The 26,463-nt window shown below is 36.9% G+C and overlaps 1 protein-coding gene across 2 annotated transcripts in view; it reads right to left on the reverse strand.

The window, feature by feature from the left end:
* The window catches only part of LOC140374019 (copine-4-like), an 80,702-nt gene that overhangs the window by 9,896 nt on the left and 44,343 nt on the right, over positions 1-26,463 (reverse strand). For both annotated transcript variants that reach the window (XM_072460778.1, XM_072460779.1), the window contains exons 11-12: positions 25,561-25,615; positions 24,684-24,735 (exon numbers count right to left, since the gene is read on the reverse strand). In XM_072460778.1, the coding sequence (XP_072316879.1) occupies positions 24,684-24,735; positions 25,561-25,615 (107 nt within the window). The remainder of the gene's footprint in view (positions 1-24,683; positions 24,736-25,560; positions 25,616-26,463) is intronic.

Below are 26,463 nucleotides of genomic sequence, written 5' to 3' on the forward strand. Positions count from 1 at the left end.
AGAAAGTAAAAGTACAGGATGAGAAGGTAAAAGTACAGGATGAGAAGGTAAAAGTACAGGATGAGAAAGTAAAAGTACAGGATGAGAAGGTAAAAGTACAGGATGAGAAGGTAAAAGTACAGGATGAGAAGGTAAAAGTACAGGATGAGAAAGTAAAAGTACAGGATGAGAAGGTAAAAGTACAGGATGAGAAGGTAAAAGTACAGGATGAGAAAGTAAAAGTACAGGATGAGAAGGTAAAAGTACAGGATGAGAAGGTAAAAGTACAGGATGAGAAGATAAAAGTACAGGATGAGAAGGTAAAAGTACAGGATGAGAAGATAAAAGTACAGGATGAGAAGGTAAAAGTACAGGATGAGAAAGTAAAAGTATAGGATGAGAAAGTAAAAGTACAGGATGAGAAGGTAAAAGTACATGATGAGAAAGTATAAGTACAGGATGAGAAAGTAAAAGTACAGGATGAGAAGGTAAAAGTACAGGATGAGAAAGTAAAAGTATAGGATGAGAAAGTAAAAGTATAGGATGAGAAAGTAAAAGTACAGGATGAGAAGGTAAAAGTACAGGATGAGAAGGTAAAAGTACAGGATGAGAAGGTAAAAGTACAGGATGAGAAGGTAAAAGTACAGGATGAGAAGGTAAAAGTACAGGATGAGAAGGTAAAAGTACAGGATGAGAAGGTAAAGGTACAGGATGAGAAGGTAAAAGTACAGGGTGAGAAGGTAAAAGTACAGGATGAGAAGGTAAAAGTACAGGATGAGAAGGTAAAAGTACAGGATGAGAAGGTAAAAGTACAGGGTGAGAAGGTAAAAGTACAGGATGAGAAGATAAAAGTACAGGATGAGAAAGTAAAAGTACAGGGTGAGAAGGTAAAAGTACAGGATGAGAAAGTAAAAGTACAGGGTGAGAAGGTAAAAGTACAGGATGAGAAGGTAAAAGTACAGGATGAGAAAGTAAAAGTACAGGATGAGAAGGTAAAAGTACAGAAAAAAGTACAGGATGAGAAAGTAAAAGTACAGGATGAGAAGGTAAAAGTACAGGATGAGAAGGTAAAAGTACAGGATGAGAAAGTAAAAGTACAGGATGAGAAGGTAAAAGTACAGGATGAGAAGGTAAAAGTACAGGATGAGAAAGTAAAAGTACAGGATGAGAAGGTAAAAGTACAGGATGAGAAGGTAAAAGTACAGGATGAGAAGGTAAAAGTACAGGATGAGAAAGTAAAAGTACAGGATGAGAAAGTAAAAGTACAGGATGAGAAGGTAAAAGTACAGGATGAGAAGGTAAAAGTACAGGATGAGAAGGTAAAAGTACAGGATGAGAAGGTAAAAGTACAGGATGAGAAAGTAAAAGTACAGGATGAGAAGGTAAAAGTACAGGATGAGAAGGTAAAAGTACAGGATGAGAAGGTAAAAGTACAGGATGAGAAGATAAAAGTACAGGATGAGAAGGTAAAAGTACAGGATGAGAAAGTAAAAGTACAGGATGAGAAGGTAAAAGTACAGGATGAGAAAGTAAAAGTACAGGATGAGAAAGTAAAAGTACAGGATGAGAAGGTAAAAGTACAGATGAGAAGATAAAAGTACAGGATGAGAAGGTAAAAGTACAGGATGAGAAAGTAAAAGTACAGGATGAGAAGGTAAAAGTACAGGATGAGAAGGTAAAAGTACAGGATGAGAAAGTAAAAGTACAGGATGAGAAGGTAAAAGTACAGGATGAGAAAGTAAAAGTACAGGATGAGAAGGTAAAAGTACAGAAAAAAGTACAGGATGAGAAAGTAAAAGTATAGGATGAGAAAGTAAAAGTACAGGATGAGAAGGTAAAAGTATAGGATGAGAAAGTAAAAGTACAGGATGAGAAGGTAAAAGTACAGGGTGAGAAAGTAAAAGTACAGGATGAGAAGGTAAAAGTACAGAAAAAAGTACAGGATGAGAAAGTAAAAGTACAGGATGAGAAGGTAAAAGTACAGGGTGAGAAGGTAAAAGTACAGGGTGAGAAGGTAAAAGTACATGATGAGAAAGTATAAGTACAGGATGAGAAAGTAAAAGTACAGGATGAGAAGGTAAAAGTACAGGATGAGAAAGTAAAAGTATAGGATGAGAAAGTAAAAGTACAGGATGAGAAGGTAAAAGTACAGGATGAGAAAGTAAAAGTATAGGATGAGAAAGTAAAAGTACAGGGTGAGAAGGTAAAAGTACAGGATGAGAAGGTAAAAGTACAGGATGAGAAAGTAAAAGTACAGGGTGAGAAGGTAAAAGTACAGGATGAGAAAGTAAAAGTACAGGGTGAGAAGGTAAAAGTACAGGATGAGAAGGTAAAAGTACAGGATGAGAAAGTAAAAGTACAGGATGAGAAGGTAAAAGTACAGAAAAAAGTACAGGATGAGAAAGTAAAAGTACAGGATGAGAAGGTAAAAGTACAGGATGAGAAGGTAAAAGTACAGGATGAGAAGGTAAAAGTACAGGATGAGAAGGTAAAAGTACAGGATGAGAAAGTAAAAGTACAGGATGAGAAGGTAAAAGTACAGGATGAGAAGGTAAAAGTACAGGATGAGAAGGTAAAAGTACAGGATGAGAAAGTAAAAGTACAGGATGAGAAGGTAAAAGTACAGGATGAGAAGGTAAAAGTACAGGATGAGAAAGTAAAAGTACAGAAAAAAGTACAGGATGAGAAAGTAAAAGTACAGGATGAGAAGGTAAAAGTACAGAAAAAAGTACAGGATGAGAAAGTAAAAGTATAGGATGAGAAAGTAAAAGTACAGGATGAGAAGGTAAAAGTACAGGGTGAGAAGGTAAAAGTACATGATGAGAAAGTATAAGTACAGGATGAGAAAGTAAAAGTACAGGATGAGAAGGTAAAAGTACAGGATGAGAAAGTAAAAGTATAGGATGAGAAAGTAAAAGTACAGGATGAGAAGGTAAAAGTACAGGATGAGAAGGTAAAAGTACAGGATGAGAAGGTAAAAGTACAGGATGAGAAGGTAAAAGTACAGGATGAGAAGGTAAAAGTACAGGGTGAGAAGGTAAAAGTACAGGATGAGAAGGTAAAAGTACAGGATGAGAAGGTAAAAGTACAGGATGAGAAGGTAAAAGTACAGGGTGAGAAGGTAAAAGTACAGGATGAGAAGGTAAAAGTACAGGATGAGAAGGTAAAAGTACAGGATGAGAAAGTAAAAGTACAGGGTGAGAAGGTAAAAGTACAGGATGAGAAAGTAAAAGTACAGGATGAGAAGGTAAAAGTACAGAAAAAAGTACAGGATGAGAAAGTAAAAGTACAGGATGAGAAGGTAAAAGTACAGGATGAGAAGGTAAAAGTACAGGATGAGAAAGTAAAAGTACAGGATGAGAAGGTAAAAGTACAGGATGAGAAAGTAAAAGTACAGGATGAGAAGGTAAAAGTACAGGATGAGAAAGTAAAAGTACAGGATGAGAAAGTAAAAGTACAGGATGAGAAGGTAAAAGTACAGGATGAGAAAGTAAAAGTACAGGGTGAGAAGGTAAAAGTACAGGATGAGAAGGTAAAAGTACAGGATGAGAAAGTAAAAGTACAGGATGAGAAGGTAAAAGTACAGGATGAGAAAGTAAAAGTACAGGATGAGAAAGTAAAAGTACAGGATGAGAAGGTAAAAGTACAGGATGAGAAAGTAAAAGTACAGGATGAGAAAGTAAAAGTACAGGATGAGAAGGTAAAAGTACAGAAAAAAGTACAGGATGAGAAAGTAAAAGTACAGGATGAGAAGGTAAAAGTACAGGATGAGAAGGTAAAAGTACAGGATGAGAAAGTAAAAGTACAGGATGAGAAGGTAAAAGTACAGGATGAGAAGGTAAAAGTACAGGATGAGAAAGTAAAAGTACAGGATGAGAAGGTAAAAGTACAGGATGAGAAGGTAAAAGTACAGGATGAGAAGGTAAAAGTACAGGATGAGAAAGTAAAAGTACAGGATGAGAAGGTAAAAGTACAGGATGAGAAGGTAAAAGTACAGGATGAGAAAGTAAAAGTACAGGATGAGAAGGTAAAAGTACAGGATGAGAAGGTAAAAGTACAGGATGAGAAAGTAAAAGTACAGGATGAGAAGGTAAAAGTACAGGATGAGAAGGTAAAAGTACAGGATGAGAAGGTAAAAGTACAGGATGAGAAGATAAAAGTACAGGATGAGAAGGTAAAAGTACAGGATGAGAAAGTAAAAGTACAGGATGAGAAGGTAAAAGTACAGGATGAGAAAGTAAAAGTACAGGATGAGAAAGTAAAAGTACAGGATGAGAAGGTAAAAGTACAGATGAGAAGATAAAAGTACAGGATGAGAAGGTAAAAGTACAGGATGAGAAAGTAAAAGTACAGGATGAGAAGGTAAAAGTACAGGATGAGAAGGTAAAAGTACAGGATGAGAAAGTAAAAGTACAGGATGAGAAGGTAAAAGTACAGGATGAGAAAGTAAAAGTACAGGATGAGAAGGTAAAAGTACAGGGTGAGAAAGTAAAAGTACAGGATGAGAAGGTAAAAGTACAGAAAAAAGTACAGGATGAGAAAGTAAAAGTATAGGATGAGAAAGTAAAAGTACAGGATGAGAAGGTAAAAGTACAGGGTGAGAAGGTAAAAGTACATGATGAGAAAGTATAAGTACAGGATGAGAAAGTAAAAGTACAGGATGAGAAGGTAAAAGTACAGGATGAGAAAGTAAAAGTATAGGATGAGAAAGTAAAAGTACAGGATGAGAAGGTAAAAGTACAGGATGAGAAGGTAAAAGTACAGGATGAGAAAGTAAAAGTACAGGGTGAGAAGGTAAAAGTACAGGATGAGAAAGTAAAAGTACAGGGTGAGAAGGTAAAAGTACAGGATGAGAAGGTAAAAGTACAGGATGAGAAAGTAAAAGTACAGGATGAGAAGGTAAAAGTACAGAAAAAAGTACAGGATGAGAAAGTAAAAGTACAGGATGAGAAGGTAAAAGTACAGGATGAGAAGGTAAAAGTACAGGATGAGAAGGTAAAAGTACAGGATGAGAAGGTAAAAGTACAGGATGAGAAAGTAAAAGTACAGGATGAGAAGGTAAAAGTACAGGATGAGAAGGTAAAAGTACAGGATGAGAAGGTAAAAGTACAGGATGAGAAAGTAAAAGTACAGGATGAGAAGGTAAAAGTACAGGATGAGAAGGTAAAAGTACAGGATGAGAAAGTAAAAGTACAGAAAAAAGTACAGGATGAGAAAGTAAAAGTACAGGATGAGAAGGTAAAAGTACAGAAAAAAGTACAGGATGAGAAAGTAAAAGTATAGGATGAGAAAGTAAAAGTACAGGATGAGAAGGTAAAAGTACAGGGTGAGAAGGTAAAAGTACATGATGAGAAAGTATAAGTACAGGATGAGAAAGTAAAAGTACAGGATGAGAAGGTAAAAGTACAGGATGAGAAAGTAAAAGTATAGGATGAGAAAGTAAAAGTATAGGATGAGAAAGTAAAAGTACAGGATGAGAAGGTAAAAGTACAGGATGAGAAGGTAAAAGTACAGGATGAGAAGGTAAAAGTACAGGATGAGAAGGTAAAAGTACAGGATGAGAAGGTAAAAGTACAGGGTGAGAAGGTAAAAGTACAGGATGAGAAGGTAAAAGTACAGGATGAGAAGGTAAAAGTACAGGATGAGAAGGTAAAAGTACAGGGTGAGAAGGTAAAAGTACAGGATGAGAAGGTAAAAGTACAGGATGAGAAGGTAAAAGTACAGGATGAGAAAGTAAAAGTACAGGGTGAGAAGGTAAAAGTACAGGATGAGAAAGTAAAAGTACAGGATGAGAAGGTAAAAGTACAGAAAAAAGTACAGGATGAGAAAGTAAAAGTACAGGATGAGAAGGTAAAAGTACAGGATGAGAAGGTAAAAGTACAGGATGAGAAAGTAAAAGTACAGGATGAGAAGGTAAAAGTACAGGATGAGAAAGTAAAAGTACAGGATGAGAAGGTAAAAGTACAGGATGAGAAAGTAAAAGTACAGGATGAGAAAGTAAAAGTACAGGATGAGAAGGTAAAAGTACAGGATGAGAAAGTAAAAGTACAGGATGAGAAAGTAAAAGTACAGGGTGAGAAGGTAAAAGTACAGGATGAGAAGGTAAAAGTACAGGATGAAAAAGTAAAAGTACAGGATGAGAAGGTAAAAGTACAGGATGAGAAAGTAAAAGTAGAGGATGAGAAAGTAAAAGTACAGGATGAGAAGGTAAAAGTACAGGATGAGAAAGTAAAAGTACAGGATGAGAAAGTAAAAGTACAGGATGAGAAGGTAAAAGTACAGGATGAGAAGGTAAAAGTACAGGATGAGAAGGTAAAAGTACAGGATGAGAAAGTAAAAGTACAGGATGAGAAGGTAAAAGTACAGATGAGAAGGTAAAAGTACAGGATGAGAAAGTAAAAGTACAGGATGAGAAGGTAAAAGTACAGGATGAGAAAGTAAAAGTACAGGATGAGAAGGTAAAAGTACAGGATGAGAAAGTAAAAGTACAGGATGAGAAAGTAAAAGTACAGGATGAGAAGGTAAAAGTACAGATGAGAAGATAAAAGTACAGGATGAGAAGGTAAAAGTACAGGATGAGAAAGTAAAAGTACAGGATGAGAAGGTAAAAGTACAGGATGAGAAGGTAAAAGTACAGGATGAGAAAGTAAAAGTACAGGATGAGAAGGTAAAAGTACAGGATGAGAAAGTAAAAGTACAGGATGAGAAGGTAAAAGTACAAAAAAAGTACAGGATGAGAAAGTAAAAGTATAGGATGAGAAAGTAAAAGTACAGGATGAGAAGGTAAAAGTATAGGATGAGAAAGTAAAAGTACAGGATGAGAAGGTAAAAGTACAGGGTGAGAAAGTAAAAGTACAGGATGAGAAGGTAAAAGTACAGAAAAAAGTACAGGATGAGAAAGTAAAAGTATAGGATGAGAAAGTAAAAGTACAGGATGAGAAGGTAAAAGTACAGGGTGAGAAGGTAAAAGTACATGATGAGAAAGTATAAGTACAGGATGAGAAAGTAAAAGTACAGGATGAGAAGGTAAAAGTACAGGATGAGAAAGTAAAAGTATAGGATGAGAAAGTAAAAGTACAGGATGAGAAGGTAAAAGTACAGGATGAGAAAGTAAAAGTATAGGATGAGAAAGTAAAAGTACAGGGTGAGAAGGTAAAAGTACAGGATGAGAAGGTAAAAGTACAGGATGAGAAAGTAAAAGTACAGGGTGAGAAGGTAAAAGTACAGGATGAGAAAGTAAAAGTACAGGGTGAGAAGGTAAAAGTACAGGATGAGAAGGTAAAAGTACAGGATGAGAAAGTAAAAGTACAGGATGAGAAGGTAAAAGTACAGAAAAAAGTACAGGATGAGAAAGTAAAAGTACAGGATGAGAAGGTAAAAGTACAGGATGAGAAGGTAAAAGTACAGGATGAGAAAGTAAAAGTACAGGATGAGAAGGTAAAAGTACAGGATGAGAAGGTAAAAGTACAGGATGAGAAAGTAAAAGTACAGGATGAGAAGGTAAAAGTACAGGATGAGAAGGTAAAAGTACAGGATGAGAAGGTAAAAGTACAGGATGAGAAAGTAAAAGTACAGGATGAGAAGGTAAAAGTACAGGATGAGAAGGTAAAAGTACAGGATGAGAAAGTAAAAGTACAGAAAAAAGTACAGGATGAGAAAGTAAAAGTACAGGATGAGAAGGTAAAAGTACAGAAAAAAGTACAGGATGAGAAAGTAAAAGTATAGGATGAGAAAGTAAAAGTACAGGATGAGAAGGTAAAAGTACAGGGTGAGAAGGTAAAAGTACATGATGAGAAAGTATAAGTACAGGATGAGAAAGTAAAAGTACAGGGTGAGAAGGTAAAAGTACAGGATGAGAAGGTAAAAGTACAGGATGAGAAGGTAAAAGTACAGGATGAGAAAGTAAAAGTATAGGATGAGAAAGTAAAAGTATAGGATGAGAAAGTAAAAGTACAGGATGAGAAGGTAAAAGTACAGGATGAGAAGGTAAAAGTACAGGATGAGAGGTAAAAGTACAGGATTAGAGACGAGGTAAAAGTACAGGATGAGAAGGTAAAAGTACAGGATGAGAAGGTAAAAGTACAGATGAGAAAGGTAAAAGTACAGGGTGAGAAGGTAAAAGTACAGGATGAGAAGGTAAAGACAGATGAGAAGGTAAAGTACAGGATGAGAAGTAAAAGTAACAGGGTGAGAAGGTAAAAGTACAGGATGAGAAGGTAATGTACAGATGAGAAAGTAAAAGTACAGGGTGAGAAGGTAAAAGTACAGGATGAGAAGGTAAAAAGTACAGGATGAGAAAGTAAAAGTACAGGATGAGAAGGTAAAAGTACAGAAAAAAGTACAGGATGAGAAAGTAAAAGTACCGGATGAGAAGGTAAAAGTACAGGATGAGAAGGTAAAAGTACAGGATGAGAAAGTAAAAGTACAGGATGAGAAGGTAAAAGTACAGGATGAGAAAGTAAAAGTACAGGATGAGAAGGTGAAGGTAAAAGTACAGGATGAGAAGTAAAAGTACAGGATGAGAAGGTAAAAGTACAGGATGAGAAGGTAAAAGTACAGGATGAGAAGATAAAAGTACAGGATGAGAAGGTAAAGTACAGGATAGAAGATAAAGTACGATGAGAAGGTAAAAGTACAGGATGAGAAAGTAAAAGTATAGGATGAGAAAGTAAAAGTACAGGATGAGAAGGTAAAAGTACATGATGAGAAAGTATAAGTACAGGATGAGAAAGTAAAAGTACAGGATGAGAAGGTAAAAGTACAGGATGAGAAAGTAAAAGTATAGGATGAGAAAGTAAAAGTATAGGATGAGAAAGTAAAAGTACAGGATGAGAAGGTAAAAGTACAGGATGAGAAGGTAAAAGTACAGATGAGAAGGTAAAAGTACAGGATGAGAAGGTAAAAGTACAGGATGAGAAGGTAAAGGTACAGGATGAGAAGGTAAAAGTACAGGGTGAGAAGGTAAAAGTACAGGATGAGAAGGTAAAAGTACAGGATGAGAAGGTAAAAGTACAGGATGAGAAGGTAAAAGTACAGGGTGAGAAGGTAAAAGTACAGGATGAGAAGATAAAAGTACAGGATGAGAAAGTAAAAGTACAGGGTGAGAAGGTAAAAGTACAGGATGAGAAAGTAAAAGTACAGGGTGAGAAGGTAAAAGTACAGGATGAGAAGTAAAAGTACAGGATGAGAAAGTAAAAGTACAGGATGAGAAGGTAAAAGTACAGAAAAAAGTACAGGATGAGAAAGTAAAAGTACAGGATGAGAAGGTAAAAGTACAGGATGAGAAGGTAAAAGTACAGGATGAGAAAGTAAAAGTACAGGATGAGAAGGTAAAAGTACAGGATGAGAAGGTAAAGTACAGGATGAGAAAGAAAAAGTACAGGATGAGAAGGTAAAAGTACAGGATGAGAAGGTAAAAGTACAGGATGAGAAGGTAAAAGTACAGGATGAGAAAGTAAAAGTACAGGATGAGAAGGTAAAAGTACAGGATGAGAAGGTAAAAGTACAGGATGAGAAAGTAAAAGTACAGGATGAGAAGGTAAAAGTACAGGATGAGAAGGTAAAAGTACAGGATGAGAAGATAAAAGTACAGGATGAGAAGGTAAAAGTACAGGATGAGAAGATAAAAGTACAGGATGAGAAGGTAAAAGTACAGGATGAGAAAGTAAAAGTATAGGATGAGAAAGTAAAAGTACAGGATGAGAAGGTAAAAGTACATGATGAGAAAGTATAAGTACAGGATGAGAAAGTAAAAGTACAGGATGAGAAGGTAAAAGTACAGGATGAGAAGTAAAAGTATAGGATGAGAAGTAAAGTATAGGATGAGAAAGTAAAAGTACAGGATGAGAAGGTAAAAATACAGGATGAGAAGGTAAAAGTACAGATGAGAAGGTAAAAGTACAGGATGAGAAGGTAAAAGTACAGGATGAGAAGGTAAAAGTACAGGATGAGAAGGTAAAAGTACAGGATGAGAAGGTAAAGGTACAGGATGAGAAGGTAAAAGTACAGGGTGAGAAGGTAAAAGTACAGGATGAGAAGGTAAAAGTACAGGATGAGAAGGTAAAAGTACAGGATGAGAAGGTAAAAGTACAGGTGAGAAGGTAAAAGTACAGGATGAGAAGATAAAAGTACAGGATGAGAAAGTAAAAGTACAGGGTGAGAAGGTAAAAGTACAGGATGAGAAAGTAAAAGTACAGGGTGAGAAGGTAAAAGTACAGGATGAGAAGGTAAAAGTACAGGATGAGAAGTAAAAGTACAGGATGAGAAGTAAAAGTACAGAAAAGTACAGGATGAGAAAGTAAAAGTACAGGATGAGAAGGTAAAAGTACAGGATGAGAAGGTAAAAGTACAGGATGAGAAAGTAAAAGTACAGGATGAGAAGGTAAAAGTACAGGATGAGAAGGTAAAAGTACAGGATGAGAAAGTAAAAGTACAGGATGAGAAGGTAAAAGTACAGGATGAGAAGGTAAAAGTACAGGATGAGAAGGTAAAAGTACAGGATGAGAAAGTAAAAGTACAGGATGAGAAAGTAAAGTACAGGATGAGAAGGTAAAAGTACAGGATGAGAAGTAAAAGTACAGGATGAGAAGTAAAAGTACAGGATGAGAAGGTAAAAGTACAGGATGAGAAAGTAAAAGTACAGGATGAGAAGGTAAAAGTACAGGATGAGAAGGTAAAAGTACAGGATGAGAAGGTAAAAGTACAGGATGAGAAGTAAAAGTACAGGATGAGAAGGTAAAAGTACAGGATGAGAAAGTAAAAGTACAGGATGAGAAGGTAAAAGTACAGGATGAGAAAGTAAAAGTACAGGATGAGAAGTAAAAGTACAGGATGAGAAGGTAAAAGTACAGATGAGAAGATAAAAGTACAGGATGAGAAGGTAAAAGTACAGGATGAGAAAGTAAAAGTACAGGATGAGAAGGTAAAAGTACAGGATGAGAAGGTAAAAGTACAGGATGAGAAAGTAAAAGTACAGGATGAGAAGGTAAAAGTACAGGATGAGAAAGTAAAAGTACAGGATGAGAAGGTAAAAGTACAGAAAAAAGTACAGGATGAGAAAGTAAAAGTATAGGATGAGAAAGTAAAAGTACAGGATGAGAAGGTAAAAGTATAGGATGAGAAAGTAAAAGTACAGGATGAGAAGGTAAAAGTACAGGGTGAGAAAGTAAAAGTACAGGATGAGAAGGTAAAAGTACAGAAAAAAGTACAGGATGAGAAAGTAAAAGTACAGGATGAGAAGGTAAAAGTACAGGGTGAGAAGGTAAAAGTACAGGGTGAGAAGGTAAAAGTACATGATGAGAAAGTATAAGTACAGGATGAGAAAGTAAAAGTACAGGATGAGAAGGTAAAAGTACAGGATGAGAAAGTAAAAGTATAGGATGAGAAAGTAAAAGTACAGGATGAGAAGGTAAAAGTACAGGATGAGAAAGTAAAAGTATAGGATGAGAAAGTAAAAGTACAGGGTGAGAAGGTAAAAGTACAGGATGAGAAGGTAAAAGTACAGGATGAGAAAGTAAAAGTACAGGGTGAGAAGGTAAAAGTACAGGATGAGAAAGTAAAAGTACAGGGTGAGAAGGTAAAAGTACAGGATGAGAAGGTAAAAGTACAGGATGAGAAAGTAAAAGTACAGGATGAGAAGGTAAAAGTACAGAAAAAAGTACAGGATGAGAAAGTAAAAGTACAGGATGAGAAGGTAAAAGTACAGGATGAGAAGGTAAAAGTACAGGATGAGAAGGTAAAAGTACAGGATGAGAAGGTAAAAGTACAGGATGAGAAAGTAAAAGTACAGGATGAGAAGGTAAAAGTACAGGATGAGAAGGTAAAAGTACAGGATGAGAAGGTAAAAGTACAGGATGAGAAAGTAAAAGTACAGGATGAGAAGGTAAAAGTACAGGATGAGAAGGTAAAAGTACAGGATGAGAAAGTAAAAGTACAGAAAAAAGTACAGGATGAGAAAGTAAAAGTACAGGATGAGAAGGTAAAAGTACAGAAAAAAGTACAGGATGAGAAAGTAAAAGTATAGGATGAGAAAGTAAAAGTACAGGATGAGAAGGTAAAAGTACAGGGTGAGAAGGTAAAAGTACATGATGAGAAAGTATAAGTACAGGATGAGAAAGTAAAAGTACAGGATGAGAAGGTAAAAGTACAGGATGAGAAAGTAAAAGTATAGGATGAGAAAGTAAAAGTACAGGATGAGAAGGTAAAAGTACAGGATGAGAAGGTAAAAGTACAGGATGAGAAGGTAAAAGTACAGGATGAGAAGGTAAAAGTACAGGATGAGAAGGTAAAAGTACAGGGTGAGAAGGTAAAAGTACAGGATGAGAAGGTAAAAGTACAGGATGAGAAGGTAAAAGTACAGGATGAGAAGGTAAAAGTACAGGGTGAGAAGGTAAAAGTACAGGATGAGAAGGTAAAAGTACAGGATGAGAAGGTAAAAGTACAGGATGAGAAAGTAAAAGTACAGGGTGAGAAGGTAAAAGTACAGGATGAGAAAGTAAAAGTACAGGATGAGAAGGTAAAAGTACAGAAAAAAGTACAGGATGAGAAAGTAAAAGTACAGGATGAGAAGGTAAAAGTACAGGATGAGAAGGTAAAAGTACAGGATGAGAAGGTAAAAGTACAGGATGAGAAAGTAAAAGTACAGGATGAGAAGGTAAAAGTACAGGATGAGAAAGTAAAAGTACAGGATGAGAAGGTAAAAGTACAGGATGAGAAAGTAAAAGTACAGGATGAGAAAGTAAAAGTACAGGATGAGAAGGTAAAAGTACAGGATGAGAAAGTAAAAGTACAGGGTGAGAAGGTAAAAGTACAGGATGAGAAGGTAAAAGTACAGGATGAGAAAGTAAAAGTACAGGATGAGAAGGTAAAAGTACAGGATGAGAAAGTAAAAGTACAGGATGAGAAAGTAAAAGTACAGGATGAGAAGGTAAAAGTACAGGATGAGAAAGTAAAAGTACAGGATGAGAAAGTAAAAGTACAGGATGAGAAGGTAAAAGTACAGAAAAAAGTACAGGATGAGAAAGTAAAAGTACAGGATGAGAAGGTAAAAGTACAGGATGAGAAGGTAAAAGTACAGGATGAGAAGGTAAAAGTACAGGATGAGAAGGTAAAAGTACAGGATGAGAAGGTAAAAGTACAGGATGAGAAGGTAAAAGTACAGGATGAGAAGGTAAAGGTACAGGATGAGAAGGTAAAAGTACAGGGTGAGAAGGTAAAAGTACAGGATGAGAAGGTAAAAGTACAGGATGAGAAGGTAAAAGTACAGGATGAGAAGGTAAAAGTACAGGGTGAGAAGGTAAAAGTACAGGATGAGAAGATAAAAGTACAGGATGAGAAAGTAAAAGTACAGGGTGAGAAGGTAAAAGTACAGGATGAGAAAGTAAAAGTACAGGGTGAGAAGGTAAAAGTACAGGATGAGAAGGTAAAAGTACAGGATGAGAAAGTAAAAGTACAGGATGAGAAGGTAAAAGTACAGAAAAAAGTACAGGATGAGAAAGTAAAAGTACAGGATGAGAAGGTAAAAGTACAGGATGAGAAGGTAAAAGTACAGGATGAGAAAGTAAAAGTACAGGATGAGAAGGTAAAAGTACAGGATGAGAAGGTAAAAGTACAGGATGAGAAAGTAAAAGTACAGGATGAGAAGGTAAAAGTACAGGATGAGAAGGTAAAAGTACAGGATGAGAAGGTAAAAGTACAGGATGAGAAAGTAAAAGTACAGGATGAGAAGGTAAAAGTACAGGATGAGAAGGTAAAAGTACAGGATGAGAAAGTAAAAGTACAGGATGAGAAGGTAAAAGTACAGGATGAGAAGGTAAAAGTACAGGATGAGAAGATAAAAGTACAGGATGAGAAGGTAAAAGTACAGGATGAGAAGATAAAAGTACAGGATGAGAAGGTAAAAGTACAGGATGAGAAAGTAAAAGTATAGGATGAGAAAGTAAAAGTACAGGATGAGAAGGTAAAAGTACATGATGAGAAAGTATAAGTACAGGATGAGAAAGTAAAAGTACAGGATGAGAAGGTAAAAGTACAGGATGAGAAAGTAAAAGTATAGGATGAGAAAGTAAAAGTATAGGATGAGAAAGTAAAAGTACAGGATGAGAAGGTAAAAGTACAGGATGAGAAGGTAAAAGTACAGGATGAGAAGGTAAAAGTACAGGATGAGAAGGTAAAAGTACAGGATGAGAAGGTAAAAGTACAGGATGAGAAGGTAAAAGTACAGGATGAGAAGGTAAAGGTACAGGATGAGAAGGTAAAAGTACAGGGTGAGAAGGTAAAAGTACAGGATGAGAAGGTAAAAGTACAGGATGAGAAGGTAAAAGTACAGGATGAGAAGGTAAAAGTACAGGGTGAGAAGGTAAAAGTACAGGATGAGAAGATAAAAGTACAGGATGAGAAAGTAAAAGTACAGGGTGAGAAGGTAAAAGTACAGGATGAGAAAGTAAAAGTACAGGGTGAGAAGGTAAAAGTACAGGATGAGAAGGTAAAAGTACAGGATGAGAAAGTAAAAGTACAGGATGAGAAGGTAAAAGTACAGAAAAAAGTACAGGATGAGAAAGTAAAAGTACAGGATGAGAAGGTAAAAGTACAGGATGAGAAGGTAAAAGTACAGGATGAGAAAGTAAAAGTACAGGATGAGAAGGTAAAAGTACAGGATGAGAAGGTAAAAGTACAGGATGAGAAAGTAAAAGTACAGGATGAGAAGGTAAAAGTACAGGATGAGAAGGTAAAAGTACAGGATGAGAAGGTAAAAGTACAGGATGAGAAAGTAAAAGTACAGGATGAGAAAGTAAAAGTACAGGATGAGAAGGTAAAAGTACAGGATGAGAAGGTAAAAGTACAGGATGAGAAGGTAAAAGTACAGGATGAGAAGGTAAAAGTACAGGATGAGAAAGTAAAAGTACAGGATGAGAAGGTAAAAGTACAGGATGAGAAGGTAAAAGTACAGGATGAGAAGGTAAAAGTACAGGATGAGAAGATAAAAGTACAGGATGAGAAGGTAAAAGTACAGGATGAGAAAGTAAAAGTACAGGATGAGAAGGTAAAAGTACAGGATGAGAAAGTAAAAGTACAGGATGAGAAAGTAAAAGTACAGGATGAGAAGGTAAAAGTACAGATGAGAAGATAAAAGTACAGGATGAGAAGGTAAAAGTACAGGATGAGAAAGTAAAAGTACAGGATGAGAAGGTAAAAGTACAGGATGAGAAGGTAAAAGTACAGGATGAGAAAGTAAAAGTACAGGATGAGAAGGTAAAAGTACAGGATGAGAAAGTAAAAGTACAGGATGAGAAGGTAAAAGTACAGAAAAAAGTACAGGATGAGAAAGTAAAAGTATAGGATGAGAAAGTAAAAGTACAGGATGAGAAGGTAAAAGTATAGGATGAGAAAGTAAAAGTACAGGATGAGAAGGTAAAAGTACAGGGTGAGAAAGTAAAAGTACAGGATGAGAAGGTAAAAGTACAGAAAAAAGTACAGGATGAGAAAGTAAAAGTACAGGATGAGAAGGTAAAAGTACAGGGTGAGAAGGTAAAAGTACAGGGTGAGAAGGTAAAAGTACATGATGAGAAAGTATAAGTACAGGATGAGAAAGTAAAAGTACAGGATGAGAAGGTAAAAGTACAGGATGAGAAAGTAAAAGTATAGGATGAGAAAGTAAAAGTACAGGATGAGAAGGTAAAAGTACAGGATGAGAAAGTAAAAGTATAGGATGAGAAAGTAAAAGTACAGGGTGAGAAGGTAAAAGTACAGGATGAGAAGGTAAAAGTACAGGATGAGAAAGTAAAAGTACAGGGTGAGAAGGTAAAAGTACAGGATGAGAAAGTAAAAGTACAGGGTGAGAAGGTAAAAGTACAGGATGAGAAGGTAAAAGTACAGGATGAGAAAGTAAAAGTACAGGATGAGAAGGTAAAAGTACAGAAAAAAGTACAGGATGAGAAAGTAAAAGTACAGGATGAGAAGGTAAAAGTACAGGATGAGAAGGTAAAAGTACAGGATGAGAAGGTAAAAGTACAGGATGAGAAGGTAAAAGTACAGGATGAGAAAGTAAAAGTACAGGATGAGAAGGTAAAAGTACAGGATGAGAAGGTAAAAGTACAGGATGAGAAGGTAAAAGTACAGGATGAGAAAGTAAAAGTACAGGATGAGAAGGTAAAAGTACAGGATGAGAAGGTAAAAGTACAGGATGAGAAAGTAAAAGTACAGAAAAAAGTACAGGATGAGAAAGTAAAAGTACAGGATGAGAAGGTAAAAGTACAGAAAAAAGTACAGGATGAGAAAGTAAAAGTATAGGATGAGAAAGTAAAAGTACAGGATGAGAAGGTAAAAGTACAGGGTGAGAAGGTAAAAGTACATGATGAGAAAGTATAAGTACAGGATGAGAAAGTAAAAGTACAGGATGAGAAGGTAAAAGTACAGGATGAGAAAGTAAAAGTATAGGATGAGAAAGTAAAAGTACAGGATGAGAAGGTAAAAGTACAGGATGAGAAGGTAAAAGTACAGGATGAGAAGGTAAAAGTACAGGATGAGAAGGTAAAAGTACAGGATGAGAAGGTAAAAGTACAGGGTGAGAAGGTAAAAGTACAGGATGAGAAGGTAAAAGTACAGGATGAGAAGGTAAAAGTACAGGATGAGAAGGTAAAAGTACAGGGTGAGAAGGTAAAAGTACAGGATGAGAAGGTAAAAGTACAGGATGAGAAGGTAAAAGTACAGGATGAGAAAGTAAAAGTACAGGGTGAGAAGGTAAAAGTACAGGATGAGAAAGTAAAAGTACAGGATGAGAAGGTAAAAGTACAGAAAAAAGTACAGGATGAGAAAGTAAAAGTACAGGATGAGAAGGTAAAAGTACAGGATGAGAAGGTAAAAGTACAGGATGAGAAGGTAAAAGTACAGGATGAGAAAGTAAAAGTACAGGATGAGAAGGTAAAAGTACAGGATGAGAAAGTAAAAGTACAGGATGAGAAGGTAAAAGTACAGGATGAGAAAGTAAAAGTACAGGATGAGAAAGTAAAAGTACAGGATGAGAAGGTAAAAGTACAGGATGAGAAAGTAAAAGTACAGGGTGAGAAGGTAAAAGTACAGGATGAGAAGGTAAAAGTACAGGATGAGAAAGTAAAAGTACAGGATGAGAAGGTAAAAGTACAGGATGAGAAAGTAAAAGTACAGGATGAGAAAGTAAAAGTACAGGATGAGAAGGTAAAAGTACAGGATGAGAAAGTAAAAGTACAGGATGAGAAAGTAAAAGTACAGGATGAGAAGGTAAAAGTACAGAAAAAAGTACAGGATGAGAAAGTAAAAGTACAGGATGAGAAGGTAAAAGTACAGGATGAGAAGGTAAAAGTACAGGATGAGAAAGTAAAAGTACAGGATGAGAAGGTAAAAGTACAGGATGAGAAGGTAAAAGTACAGGATGAGAAAGTAAAAGTACAGGATGAGAAGGTAAAAGTACAGGATGAGAAGGTAAAAGTACAGGATGAGAAGGTAAAAGTACAGGATGAGAAAGTAAAAGTACAGGATGAGAAGGTAAAAGTACAGGATGAGAAGGTAAAAGTACAGGATGAGAAAGTAAAAGTACAGGATGAGAAGGTAAAAGTACAGGATGAGAAGGTAAAAGTACAGGATGAGAAAGTAAAAGTACAGGATGAGAAGGTAAAAGTACAGGATGAGAAGGTAAAAGTACAGGATGAGAAGGTAAAAGTACAGGATGAGAAGATAAAAGTACAGGATGAGAAGGTAAAAGTACAGGATGAGAAAGTAAAAGTACAGGATGAGAAGGTAAAAGTACAGGATGAGAAAGTAAAAGTACAGGATGAGAAAGTAAAAGTACAGGATGAGAAGGTAAAAGTACAGATGAGAAGATAAAAGTACAGGATGAGAAGGTAAAAGTACAGGATGAGAAAGTAAAAGTACAGGATGAGAAGGTAAAAGTACAGGATGAGAAGGTAAAAGTACAGGATGAGAAAGTAAAAGTACAGGATGAGAAGGTAAAAGTACAGGATGAGAAAGTAAAAGTACAGGATGAGAAGGTAAAAGTACAGGGTGAGAAAGTAAAAGTACAGGATGAGAAGGTAAAAGTACAGAAAAAAGTACAGGATGAGAAAGTAAAAGTATAGGATGAGAAAGTAAAAGTACAGGATGAGAAGGTAAAAGTACAGGGTGAGAAGGTAAAAGTACATGATGAGAAAGTATAAGTACAGGATGAGAAAGTAAAAGTACAGGATGAGAAGGTAAAAGTACAGGATGAGAAAGTAAAAGTATAGGATGAGAAAGTAAAAGTACAGGATGAGAAGGTAAAAGTACAGGATGAGAAGGTAAAAGTACAGGATGAGAAAGTAAAAGTACAGGGTGAGAAGGTAAAAGTACAGGATGAGAAAGTAAAAGTACAGGGTGAGAAGGTAAAAGTACAGGATGAGAAGGTAAAAGTACAGGATGAGAAAGTAAAAGTACAGGATGAGAAGGTAAAAGTACAGAAAAAAGTACAGGATGAGAAAGTAAAAGTACAGGATGAGAAGGTAAAAGTACAGGATGAGAAGGTAAAAGTACAGGATGAGAAGGTAAAAGTACAGGATGAGAAGGTAAAAGTACAGGATGAGAAAGTAAAAGTACAGGATGAGAAGGTAAAAGTACAGGATGAGAAGGTAAAAGTACAGGATGAGAAGGTAAAAGTACAGGATGAGAAAGTAAAAGTACAGGATGAGAAGGTAAAAGTACAGGATGAGAAGGTAAAAGTACAGGATGAGAAAGTAAAAGTACAGAAAAAAGTACAGGATGAGAAAGTAAAAGTACAGGATGAGAAGGTAAAAGTACAGAAAAAAGTACAGGATGAGAAAGTAAAAGTATAGGATGAGAAAGTAAAAGTACAGGATGAGAAGGTAAAAGTACAGGGTGAGAAGGTAAAAGTACATGATGAGAAAGTATAAGTACAGGATGAGAAAGTAAAAGTACAGGATGAGAAGGTAAAAGTACAGGATGAGAAAGTAAAAGTATAGGATGAGAAAGTAAAAGTATGGGATGAGAAAGTAAAAGTACAGGATGAGAAGGTAAAAGTACAGGATGAGAAGGTAAAAGTACAGGATGAGAAGGTAAAAGTACAGGATGAGAAGGTAAAAGTACAGGATGAGAAGGTAAAAGTACAGGGTGAGAAGGTAAAAGTACAGGATGAGAAGGTAAAAGTACAGGATGAGAAGGTAAAAGTACAGGATGAGAAGGTAAAAGTACAGGGTGAGAAGGTAAAAGTACAGGATGAGAAGGTAAAAGTACAGGATGAGAAGGTAAAAGTACAGGATGAGAAAGTAAAAGTACAGGGTGAGAAGGTAAAAGTACAGGATGAGAAAGTAAAAGTACAGGATGAGAAGGTAAAAGTACAGAAAAAAGTACAGGATGAGAAAGTAAAAGTACAGGATGAGAAGGTAAAAGTACAGGATGAGAAGGTAAAAGTACAGGATGAGAAAGTAAAAGTACAGGATGAGAAGGTAAAAGTACAGGATGAGAAAGTAAAAGTACAGGATGAGAAGGTAAAAGTACAGGATGAGAAAGTAAAAGTACAGGATGAGAAAGTAAAAGTACAGGATGAGAAAGTAAAAGTACAGGATGAGAAGGTAAAAGTACAGGATGAGAAAGTAAAAGTACAGGATGAGAAAGTAAAAGTACAGGGTGAGAAGGTAAAAGTACAGGATGAGAAGGTAAAAGTACAGGATGAAAAAGTAAAAGTACAGGATGAGAAGGTAAAAGTACAGGATGAGAAAGTAAAAGTAGAGGATGAGAAAGTAAAAGTACAGGATGAGAAAGTAAAAGTACAGGATGAGAAGGTAAAAGTACAGGATGAGAAGGTAAAAGTACAGGATGAGAAGGTAAAAGTACAGGATGAGAAAGTAAAAGTACAGGATGAGAAGGTAAAAGTACAGATGAGAAGGTAAAAGTACAGGATGAGAAAGTAAAAGTACAGGATGAGAAGGTAAAAGTACAGGATGAGAAAGTAAAAGTACAGGATGAGAAGGTAAAAGTACAGGATGAGAAAGTAAAAGTACAGGATGAGAAAGTAAAAGTACAGGATGAGAAGGTAAAAGTACAGATGAGAAGATAAAAGTACAGGATGAGAAGGTAAAAGTACAGGATGAGAAAGTAAAAGTACAGGATGAGAAGGTAAAAGTACAGGATGAGAAGGTAAAAGTACAGGATGAGAAAGTAAAAGTACAGGATGAGAAGGTAAAAGTACAGGATGAGAAAGTAAAAGTACAGGATGAGAAGGTAAAAGTACAAAAAAAGTACAGGATGAGAAAGTAAAAGTATAGGATGAGAAAGTAAAAGTACAGGATGAGAAGGTAAAAGTATAGGATGAGAAAGTAAAAGTACAGGATGAGAAGGTAAAAGTACAGGGTGAGAAAGTAAAAGTACAGGATGAGAAGGTAAAAGTACAGAAAAAAGTACAGGATGAGAAAGTAAAAGTATAGGATGAGAAAGTAAAAGTACAGGATGAGAAGGTAAAAGTACAGGGTGAGAAGGTAAAAGTACATGATGAGAAAGTATAAGTACAGGATGAGAAAGTAAAAGTACAGGATGAGAAGGTAAAAGTACAGGATGAGAAAGTAAAAGTATAGGATGAGAAAGTAAAAGTACAGGATGAGAAGGTAAAAGTACAGGATGAGAAAGTAAAAGTATAGGATGAGAAAGTAAAAGTACAGGGTGAGAAGGTAAAAGTACAGGATGAGAAGGTAAAAGTACAGGATGAGAAAGTAAAAGTACAGGGTGAGAAGGTAAAAGTACAGGATGAGAAAGTAAAAGTACAGGGTGAGAAGGTAAAAGTACAGGATGAGAAGGTAAAAGTACAGGATGAGAAAGTAAAAGTACAGGATGAGAAGGTAAAAGTACAGAAAAAAGTACAGGATGAGAAAGTAAAAGTACAGGATGAGAAGGTAAAAGTACAGGATGAGAAGGTAAAAGTACAGGATGAGAAAGTAAAAGTACAGGATGAGAAGGTAAAAGTACAGGATGAGAAGGTAAAAGTACAGGATGAGAAAGTAAAAGTACAGGATGAGAAGGTAAAAGTACAGGATGAGAAGGTAAAAGTACAGGATGAGAAGGTAAAAGTACAGGATGAGAAAGTAAAAGTACAGGATGAGAAGGTAAAAGTACAGGATGAGAAGGTAAAAGTACAGGATGAGAAAGTAAAAGTACAGAAAAAAGTACAGGATGAGAAAGTAAAAGTACAGGATGAGAAGGTAAAAGTACAGAAAAAAGTACAGGATGAGAAAGTAAAAGTATAGGATGAGAAAGTAAAAGTACAGGATGAGAAGGTAAAAGTACAGGGTGAGAAGGTAAAAGTACATGATGAGAAAGTATAAGTACAGGATGAGAAAGTAAAAGTACAGGGTGAGAAGGTAAAAGTACAGGATGAGAAGGTAAAAGTACAGGATGAGAAGGTAAAAGTACAGGATGAGAAGGTAAAAGTACAGGGTGAGAAGGTAAAAGTACAGGATGAGAAGGTAAAAGTACAGGATGAGAAGGTAAAAGTACAGGGTGAGAAGGTAAAAGTACAGGATGAGAAGGTAAAAGTACAGGATGAGAAGGTAAAAGTACAGGATGAGAAAGTAAAAGTACAGGGTGAGAAGGTAAAAGTACAGGATGAGAAAGTAAAAGTACAGGATGAGAAGGTAAAAGTACAGGATGAGAAAGTAAAAGTACAGGATGAGAAGGTAAAAGTACAGGATGAGAAAGTAAAAGTACAGGATGAGAAGGTAAAAGTACAGGATGAGAAAGTAAAAGTACAGGATGAGAAAGTAAAAGTACAGGATGAGAAGGTAAAAGTACAGGATGAGAAAGTAAAAGTACAGGATGAGAAAGTAAAAGTACAGGGTGAGAAGGTAAAAGTACAGGATGAGAAGGTAAAAGTACAGGATGAGAAAGTAAAAGTACAGGATGAGAAGGTAAAAGTACAGGATGAGAAAGTAAAAGTACAGGATGAGAAAGTAAAAGTACAGGATGAGAAGGTAAAAGTACAGGATGAGAAAGTAAAAGTACAGGATGAGAAAGTAAAAGTACAGGATGAGAAGGTAAAAGTACAGGATGAGAAGGTAAAAGTACAGGATGAGAAGGTAAAAGTACAGGATGAGAAAGTAAAAGTACAGGATGAGAAGGTAAAAGTACAGATGAGAAGGTAAAAGTACAGGATGAGAAGGTAAAAGTACAGGATGAGAAGGTAAAAGTACAGGATGAGAAAGTAAAAGTACAGGATGAGAAGGTAAAAGTACAGATGAGAAGGTAAAAGTACAGGATGAGAAAGTAAAAGTACAGGATGAGAAGGTAAAAGTACAGGATGAGAAAGTAAAAGTACAGGATGAGAAGGTAAAAGTACAGGATGAGAAAGTAAAAGTACAGGATGAGAAAGTAAAAGTACAGGATGAGAAGGTAAAAGTACAGATGAGAAGATAAAAGTACAGGATGAGAAGGTAAAAGTACAGGATGAGAAAGTAAAAGTACAGGATGAGAAGGTAAAAGTACAGGATGAGAAGGTAAAAGTACAGGATGAGAAAGTAAAAGTACAGGATGAGAAGGTAAAAGTACAGGATGAGAAAGTAAAAGTACAGGATGAGAAGGTAAAAGTACAGAAAAAAGTACAGGATGAGAAAGTAAAAGTATAGGATGAGAAAGTAAAAGTACAGGATGAGAAGGTAAAAGTATAGGATGAGAAAGTAAAAGTACAGGATGAGAAGGTAAAAGTACAGGGTGAGAAAGTAAAAGTACAGGATGAGAAGGTAAAAGTACAGAAAAAAGTACAGGATGAGAAAGTAAAAGTATAGGATGAGAAAGTAAAAGTACAGGATGAGAAGGTAAAAGTACAGGGTGAGAAGGTAAAAGTACATGATGAGAAAGTATAAGTACAGGATGAGAAAGTAAAAGTACAGGATGAGAAGGTAAAAGTACAGGATGAGAAAGTAAAAGTATAGGATGAGAAAGTAAAAGTACAGGATGAGAAGGTAAAAGTACAGGATGAGAAAGTAAAAGTATAGGATGAGAAAGTAAAAGTACAGGGTGAGAAGGTAAAAGTACAGGATGAGAAGGTAAAAGTACAGGATGAGAAAGTAAAAGTACAGGGTGAGAAGGTAAAAGTACAGGATGAGAAAGTAAAAGTACAGGGTGAGAAGGTAAAAGTACAGGATGAGAAGGTAAAAGTACAGGATGAGAAGGTAAAAGTACAGGATGAGAAAGTAAAAGTACAGGATGAGAAGGTAAAAGTACAGAAAAAAGTACAGGATGAGAAGGTAAAAGTACAGGATGAGAAGGTAAAAGTACAGGATGAGAAAGTAAAAGTACAGGATGAGAAGGTAAAAGTACAGGATGAGAAGGTAAAAGTACAGGATGAGAAAGTAAAAGTACAGGATGAGAAGGTAAAAGTACAGGATGAGAAGGTAAAAGTACAGGATGAGAAGGTAAAAGTACAGGATGAGAAAGTAAAAGTACAGGATGAGAAGGTAAAAGTACAGGATGAGAAGGTAAAAGTACAGGATGAGAAAGTAAAAGTACAGAAAAAAGTACAGGATGAGAAAGTAAAAGTACAGGATGAGAAGGTAAAAGTACAGAAAAAAGTACAGGATGAGAAAGTAAAAGTATAGGATGAGAAAGTAAAAGTACAGGATGAGAAGGTAAAAGTACAGGGTGAGAAGGTAAAAGTACATGATGAGAAAGTATAAGTACAGGATGAGAAAGTAAAAGTACAGGATGAGAAGGTAAAAGTACAGGATGAGAAAGTAAAAGTATAGGATGAGAAAGTAAAAGTATAGGATGAGAAAGTAAAAGTACAGGATGAGAAGGTAAAAGTACAGGATGAGAAGGTAAAAGTACAGGATGAGAAGGTAAAAGTACAGGATGAGAAGGTAAAAGTACAGGGTGAGAAGGTAAAAGTACAGGATGAGAAGGTAAAAGTACAGGATGAGAAGGTAAAAGTACAGGATGAGAAGGTAAAAGTACAGGGTGAGAAGGTAAAAGTACAGGATGAGAAGGTAAAAGTACAGGATGAGAAGGTAAAAGTACAGGATGAGAAAGTAAAAGTACAGGGTGAGAAGGTAAAAGTACAGGATGAGAAAGTAAAAGTACAGGATGAGAAGGTAAAAGTACAGGATGAGAAAGTAAAAGTACAGGATGAGAAGGTAAAAGTACAGGATGAGAAAGTAAAAGTACAGGATGAGAAGGTAAAAGTACAGGATGAGAAAGTAAAAGTACAGGATGAGAAAGTAAAAGTACAGGATGAGAAGGTAAAAGTACAGGATGAGAAAGTAAAAGTACAGGATGAGAAAGTAAAAGTACAGGGTGAGAAGGTAAAAGTACAGGATGAGAAGGTAAAAGTACAGGATGAGAAAGTAAAAGTACAGGATGAGAAGGTAAAAGTACAGGATGAGAAAGTAAAAGTACAGGATGAGAAAGTAAAAGTACAGGATGAGAAGGTAAAAGTACAGGATGAGAAAGTAAAAGTACAGGATGAGAAAGTAAAAGTACAGGATGAGAAGGTAAAAGTACAGGATGAGAAGGTAAAAGTACAGGATGAGAAGGTAAAAGTACAGGATGAGAAAGTAAAAGTACAGGATGAGAAGGTAAAAGTACAGATGAGAAGGTAAAAGTACAGGATGAGAAAGTAAAAGTACAGGATGAGAAGGTAAAAGTACAGGATGAGAAAGTAAAAGTACAGGATGAGAAAGTAAAAGTACACACTCACTCACCAGCACACTCAGGATACTCCTCGTTAAAGTTCAGCGGAAAATCGTGAGAAACCTGAAAACACAGAAACAGACCATAAGACAAGTCCCGTCTCTGCCTCTGTCTCTGTCTCTGCTCCTGCCTCTGTCTCTGCTCCTGTCTCCGTCTCTGTCTCTGTCTTTGTCTATGTCTCTCTCTCTGCTCCTGTCTCCGTCTCTGTCTCTGTCTTTGTCTATGTCTCTCTCTCTGCTCCTGTCTCCGTCTCTGTCTCTGTCTTTGTCTATGTCTCTCTCTCTGCTCCTGTCCCTGTCTCCGTCTCCATCTCTGTCTCTGCTCCTGTCTCCGTCTCTGTCTCTGGTCCTGTCTCTGTCTCTGTCTCTGTCTCTGCTCCTGTCACCTGTCACCTGTCTCCTGTCTCCATCTCTGTCTCTGCTCCTGTCTCTGGTCCTGTCTCTGTCTCTGTCTCTGCTCCTGTCACCTGTCACCTGTCTCCTGTCTCCATCTCTGTCTCTGCTCCTGTCTCTGGTCCTGGCTCTGGTCCTGGCTCCTGTCTCCGTCTCTGTCTCTGGTCCTGTCTCTGTCTCTGTCTCTCTCTCTGCTCCTGTCACCTGTCTCCTGTCTCCTGTCTCCGTCTCTGTCTCTGGTCCTGTCTCTGTCTCTGTCTCTGTCTCTGCTCCTGTCACCTGTCACCTGTCTCCTGTCTCCATCTCTGTCTCTGCTCCTGTCTCTGGTCCTGGCTCTGGTCCTGGCTCCGTCTCTGTCTCTGTCTCTGTCTCCATCTCTGTCTCTGCTCCTGTCTCTGCTCCTGTCTCTGGTCCTGTCTCTGGTCCTGGCTCTGGTCCTGGCTCCGTCTCTGTCTCTGTCTCTGTCTCTGTCTCTGTCTCTGTCTCTGGTCATTACCTTATAGTTTGGAGGAATCTTGGCTCCGAATCCAAATGCCGGGAACATCTTGTCACTGAGAAGACAAAACAGAGACATTTTGAATGCGATGACTTAAACTGACTGTCTTTTTTTTTCTAAAACTGTTCTTTAAGGAGGACCACGCCCGGACAGGTCTTTCTAAAGGACAGAGGGGGCGCCAGAGAGACAGCAGGAGGTTCTATGTTCCGTCCCATCGACTGAAACAACACACTTCATCTGCAGCAGGAGGTTCTATGTTCCGTCCCATCGACTGAAACAACATACTTCATCTGCAGCAGGAGGTTCTATGTTCCGTCCCATCGACTGAAACAACATACTTCATCTGCAGCAGGACGTTCTATGTTCCGTCCCATCGACTGAAACAACATACTTCATCTGCAGCAGGAGGTTCTATGTTCCGTCCCATCGACTGAAACAACACACTTCATCTGCAGCAGGACGTTCTATGTTCCGTCCCATCGACAGAAACAACATACTTCATCTGCAGCAGGAGGTTCTATGTTCCGTCCCATCGACTGAAACAACACACTTCATCTGCAGCAGGAGGTTCTATGTTCCGTCCCATCGACTGAAACAACACACTTCATCTGCAGCAGGACGTTCTATGTTCCGTCCCATCGACTGAAACAACACACTTCATCTGCAGCAGGACGTTCTATGTTCCGTCCCATCGACTGAAACAACATACTTCATCTGCAGCAGGACGTTCTATGTTCCGTCCCATCGACTGAAACAACACACTTCATCTGCAGCAGGAGGTTCTATGTTCCGTCCCATCGACTGAAACAACACACTTCATCTGCAGCAGGACGTTCTATGTTCCGTCCCATCGACTGAAACAACACACTTCATCTGCAGCAGGACGTTCTATGTTCCGTCCCA

This window comes from Eucyclogobius newberryi, unplaced genomic scaffold (assembly GCF_026437365.1).
Source record: "Eucyclogobius newberryi isolate DKJ021-1_F unplaced genomic scaffold, fEucNew1.0.hap1 SCAF_3, whole genome shotgun sequence".
In the NCBI taxonomy this organism is placed as follows: Eukaryota; Metazoa; Chordata; class Actinopteri; order Gobiiformes; family Gobiidae; genus Eucyclogobius; species Eucyclogobius newberryi.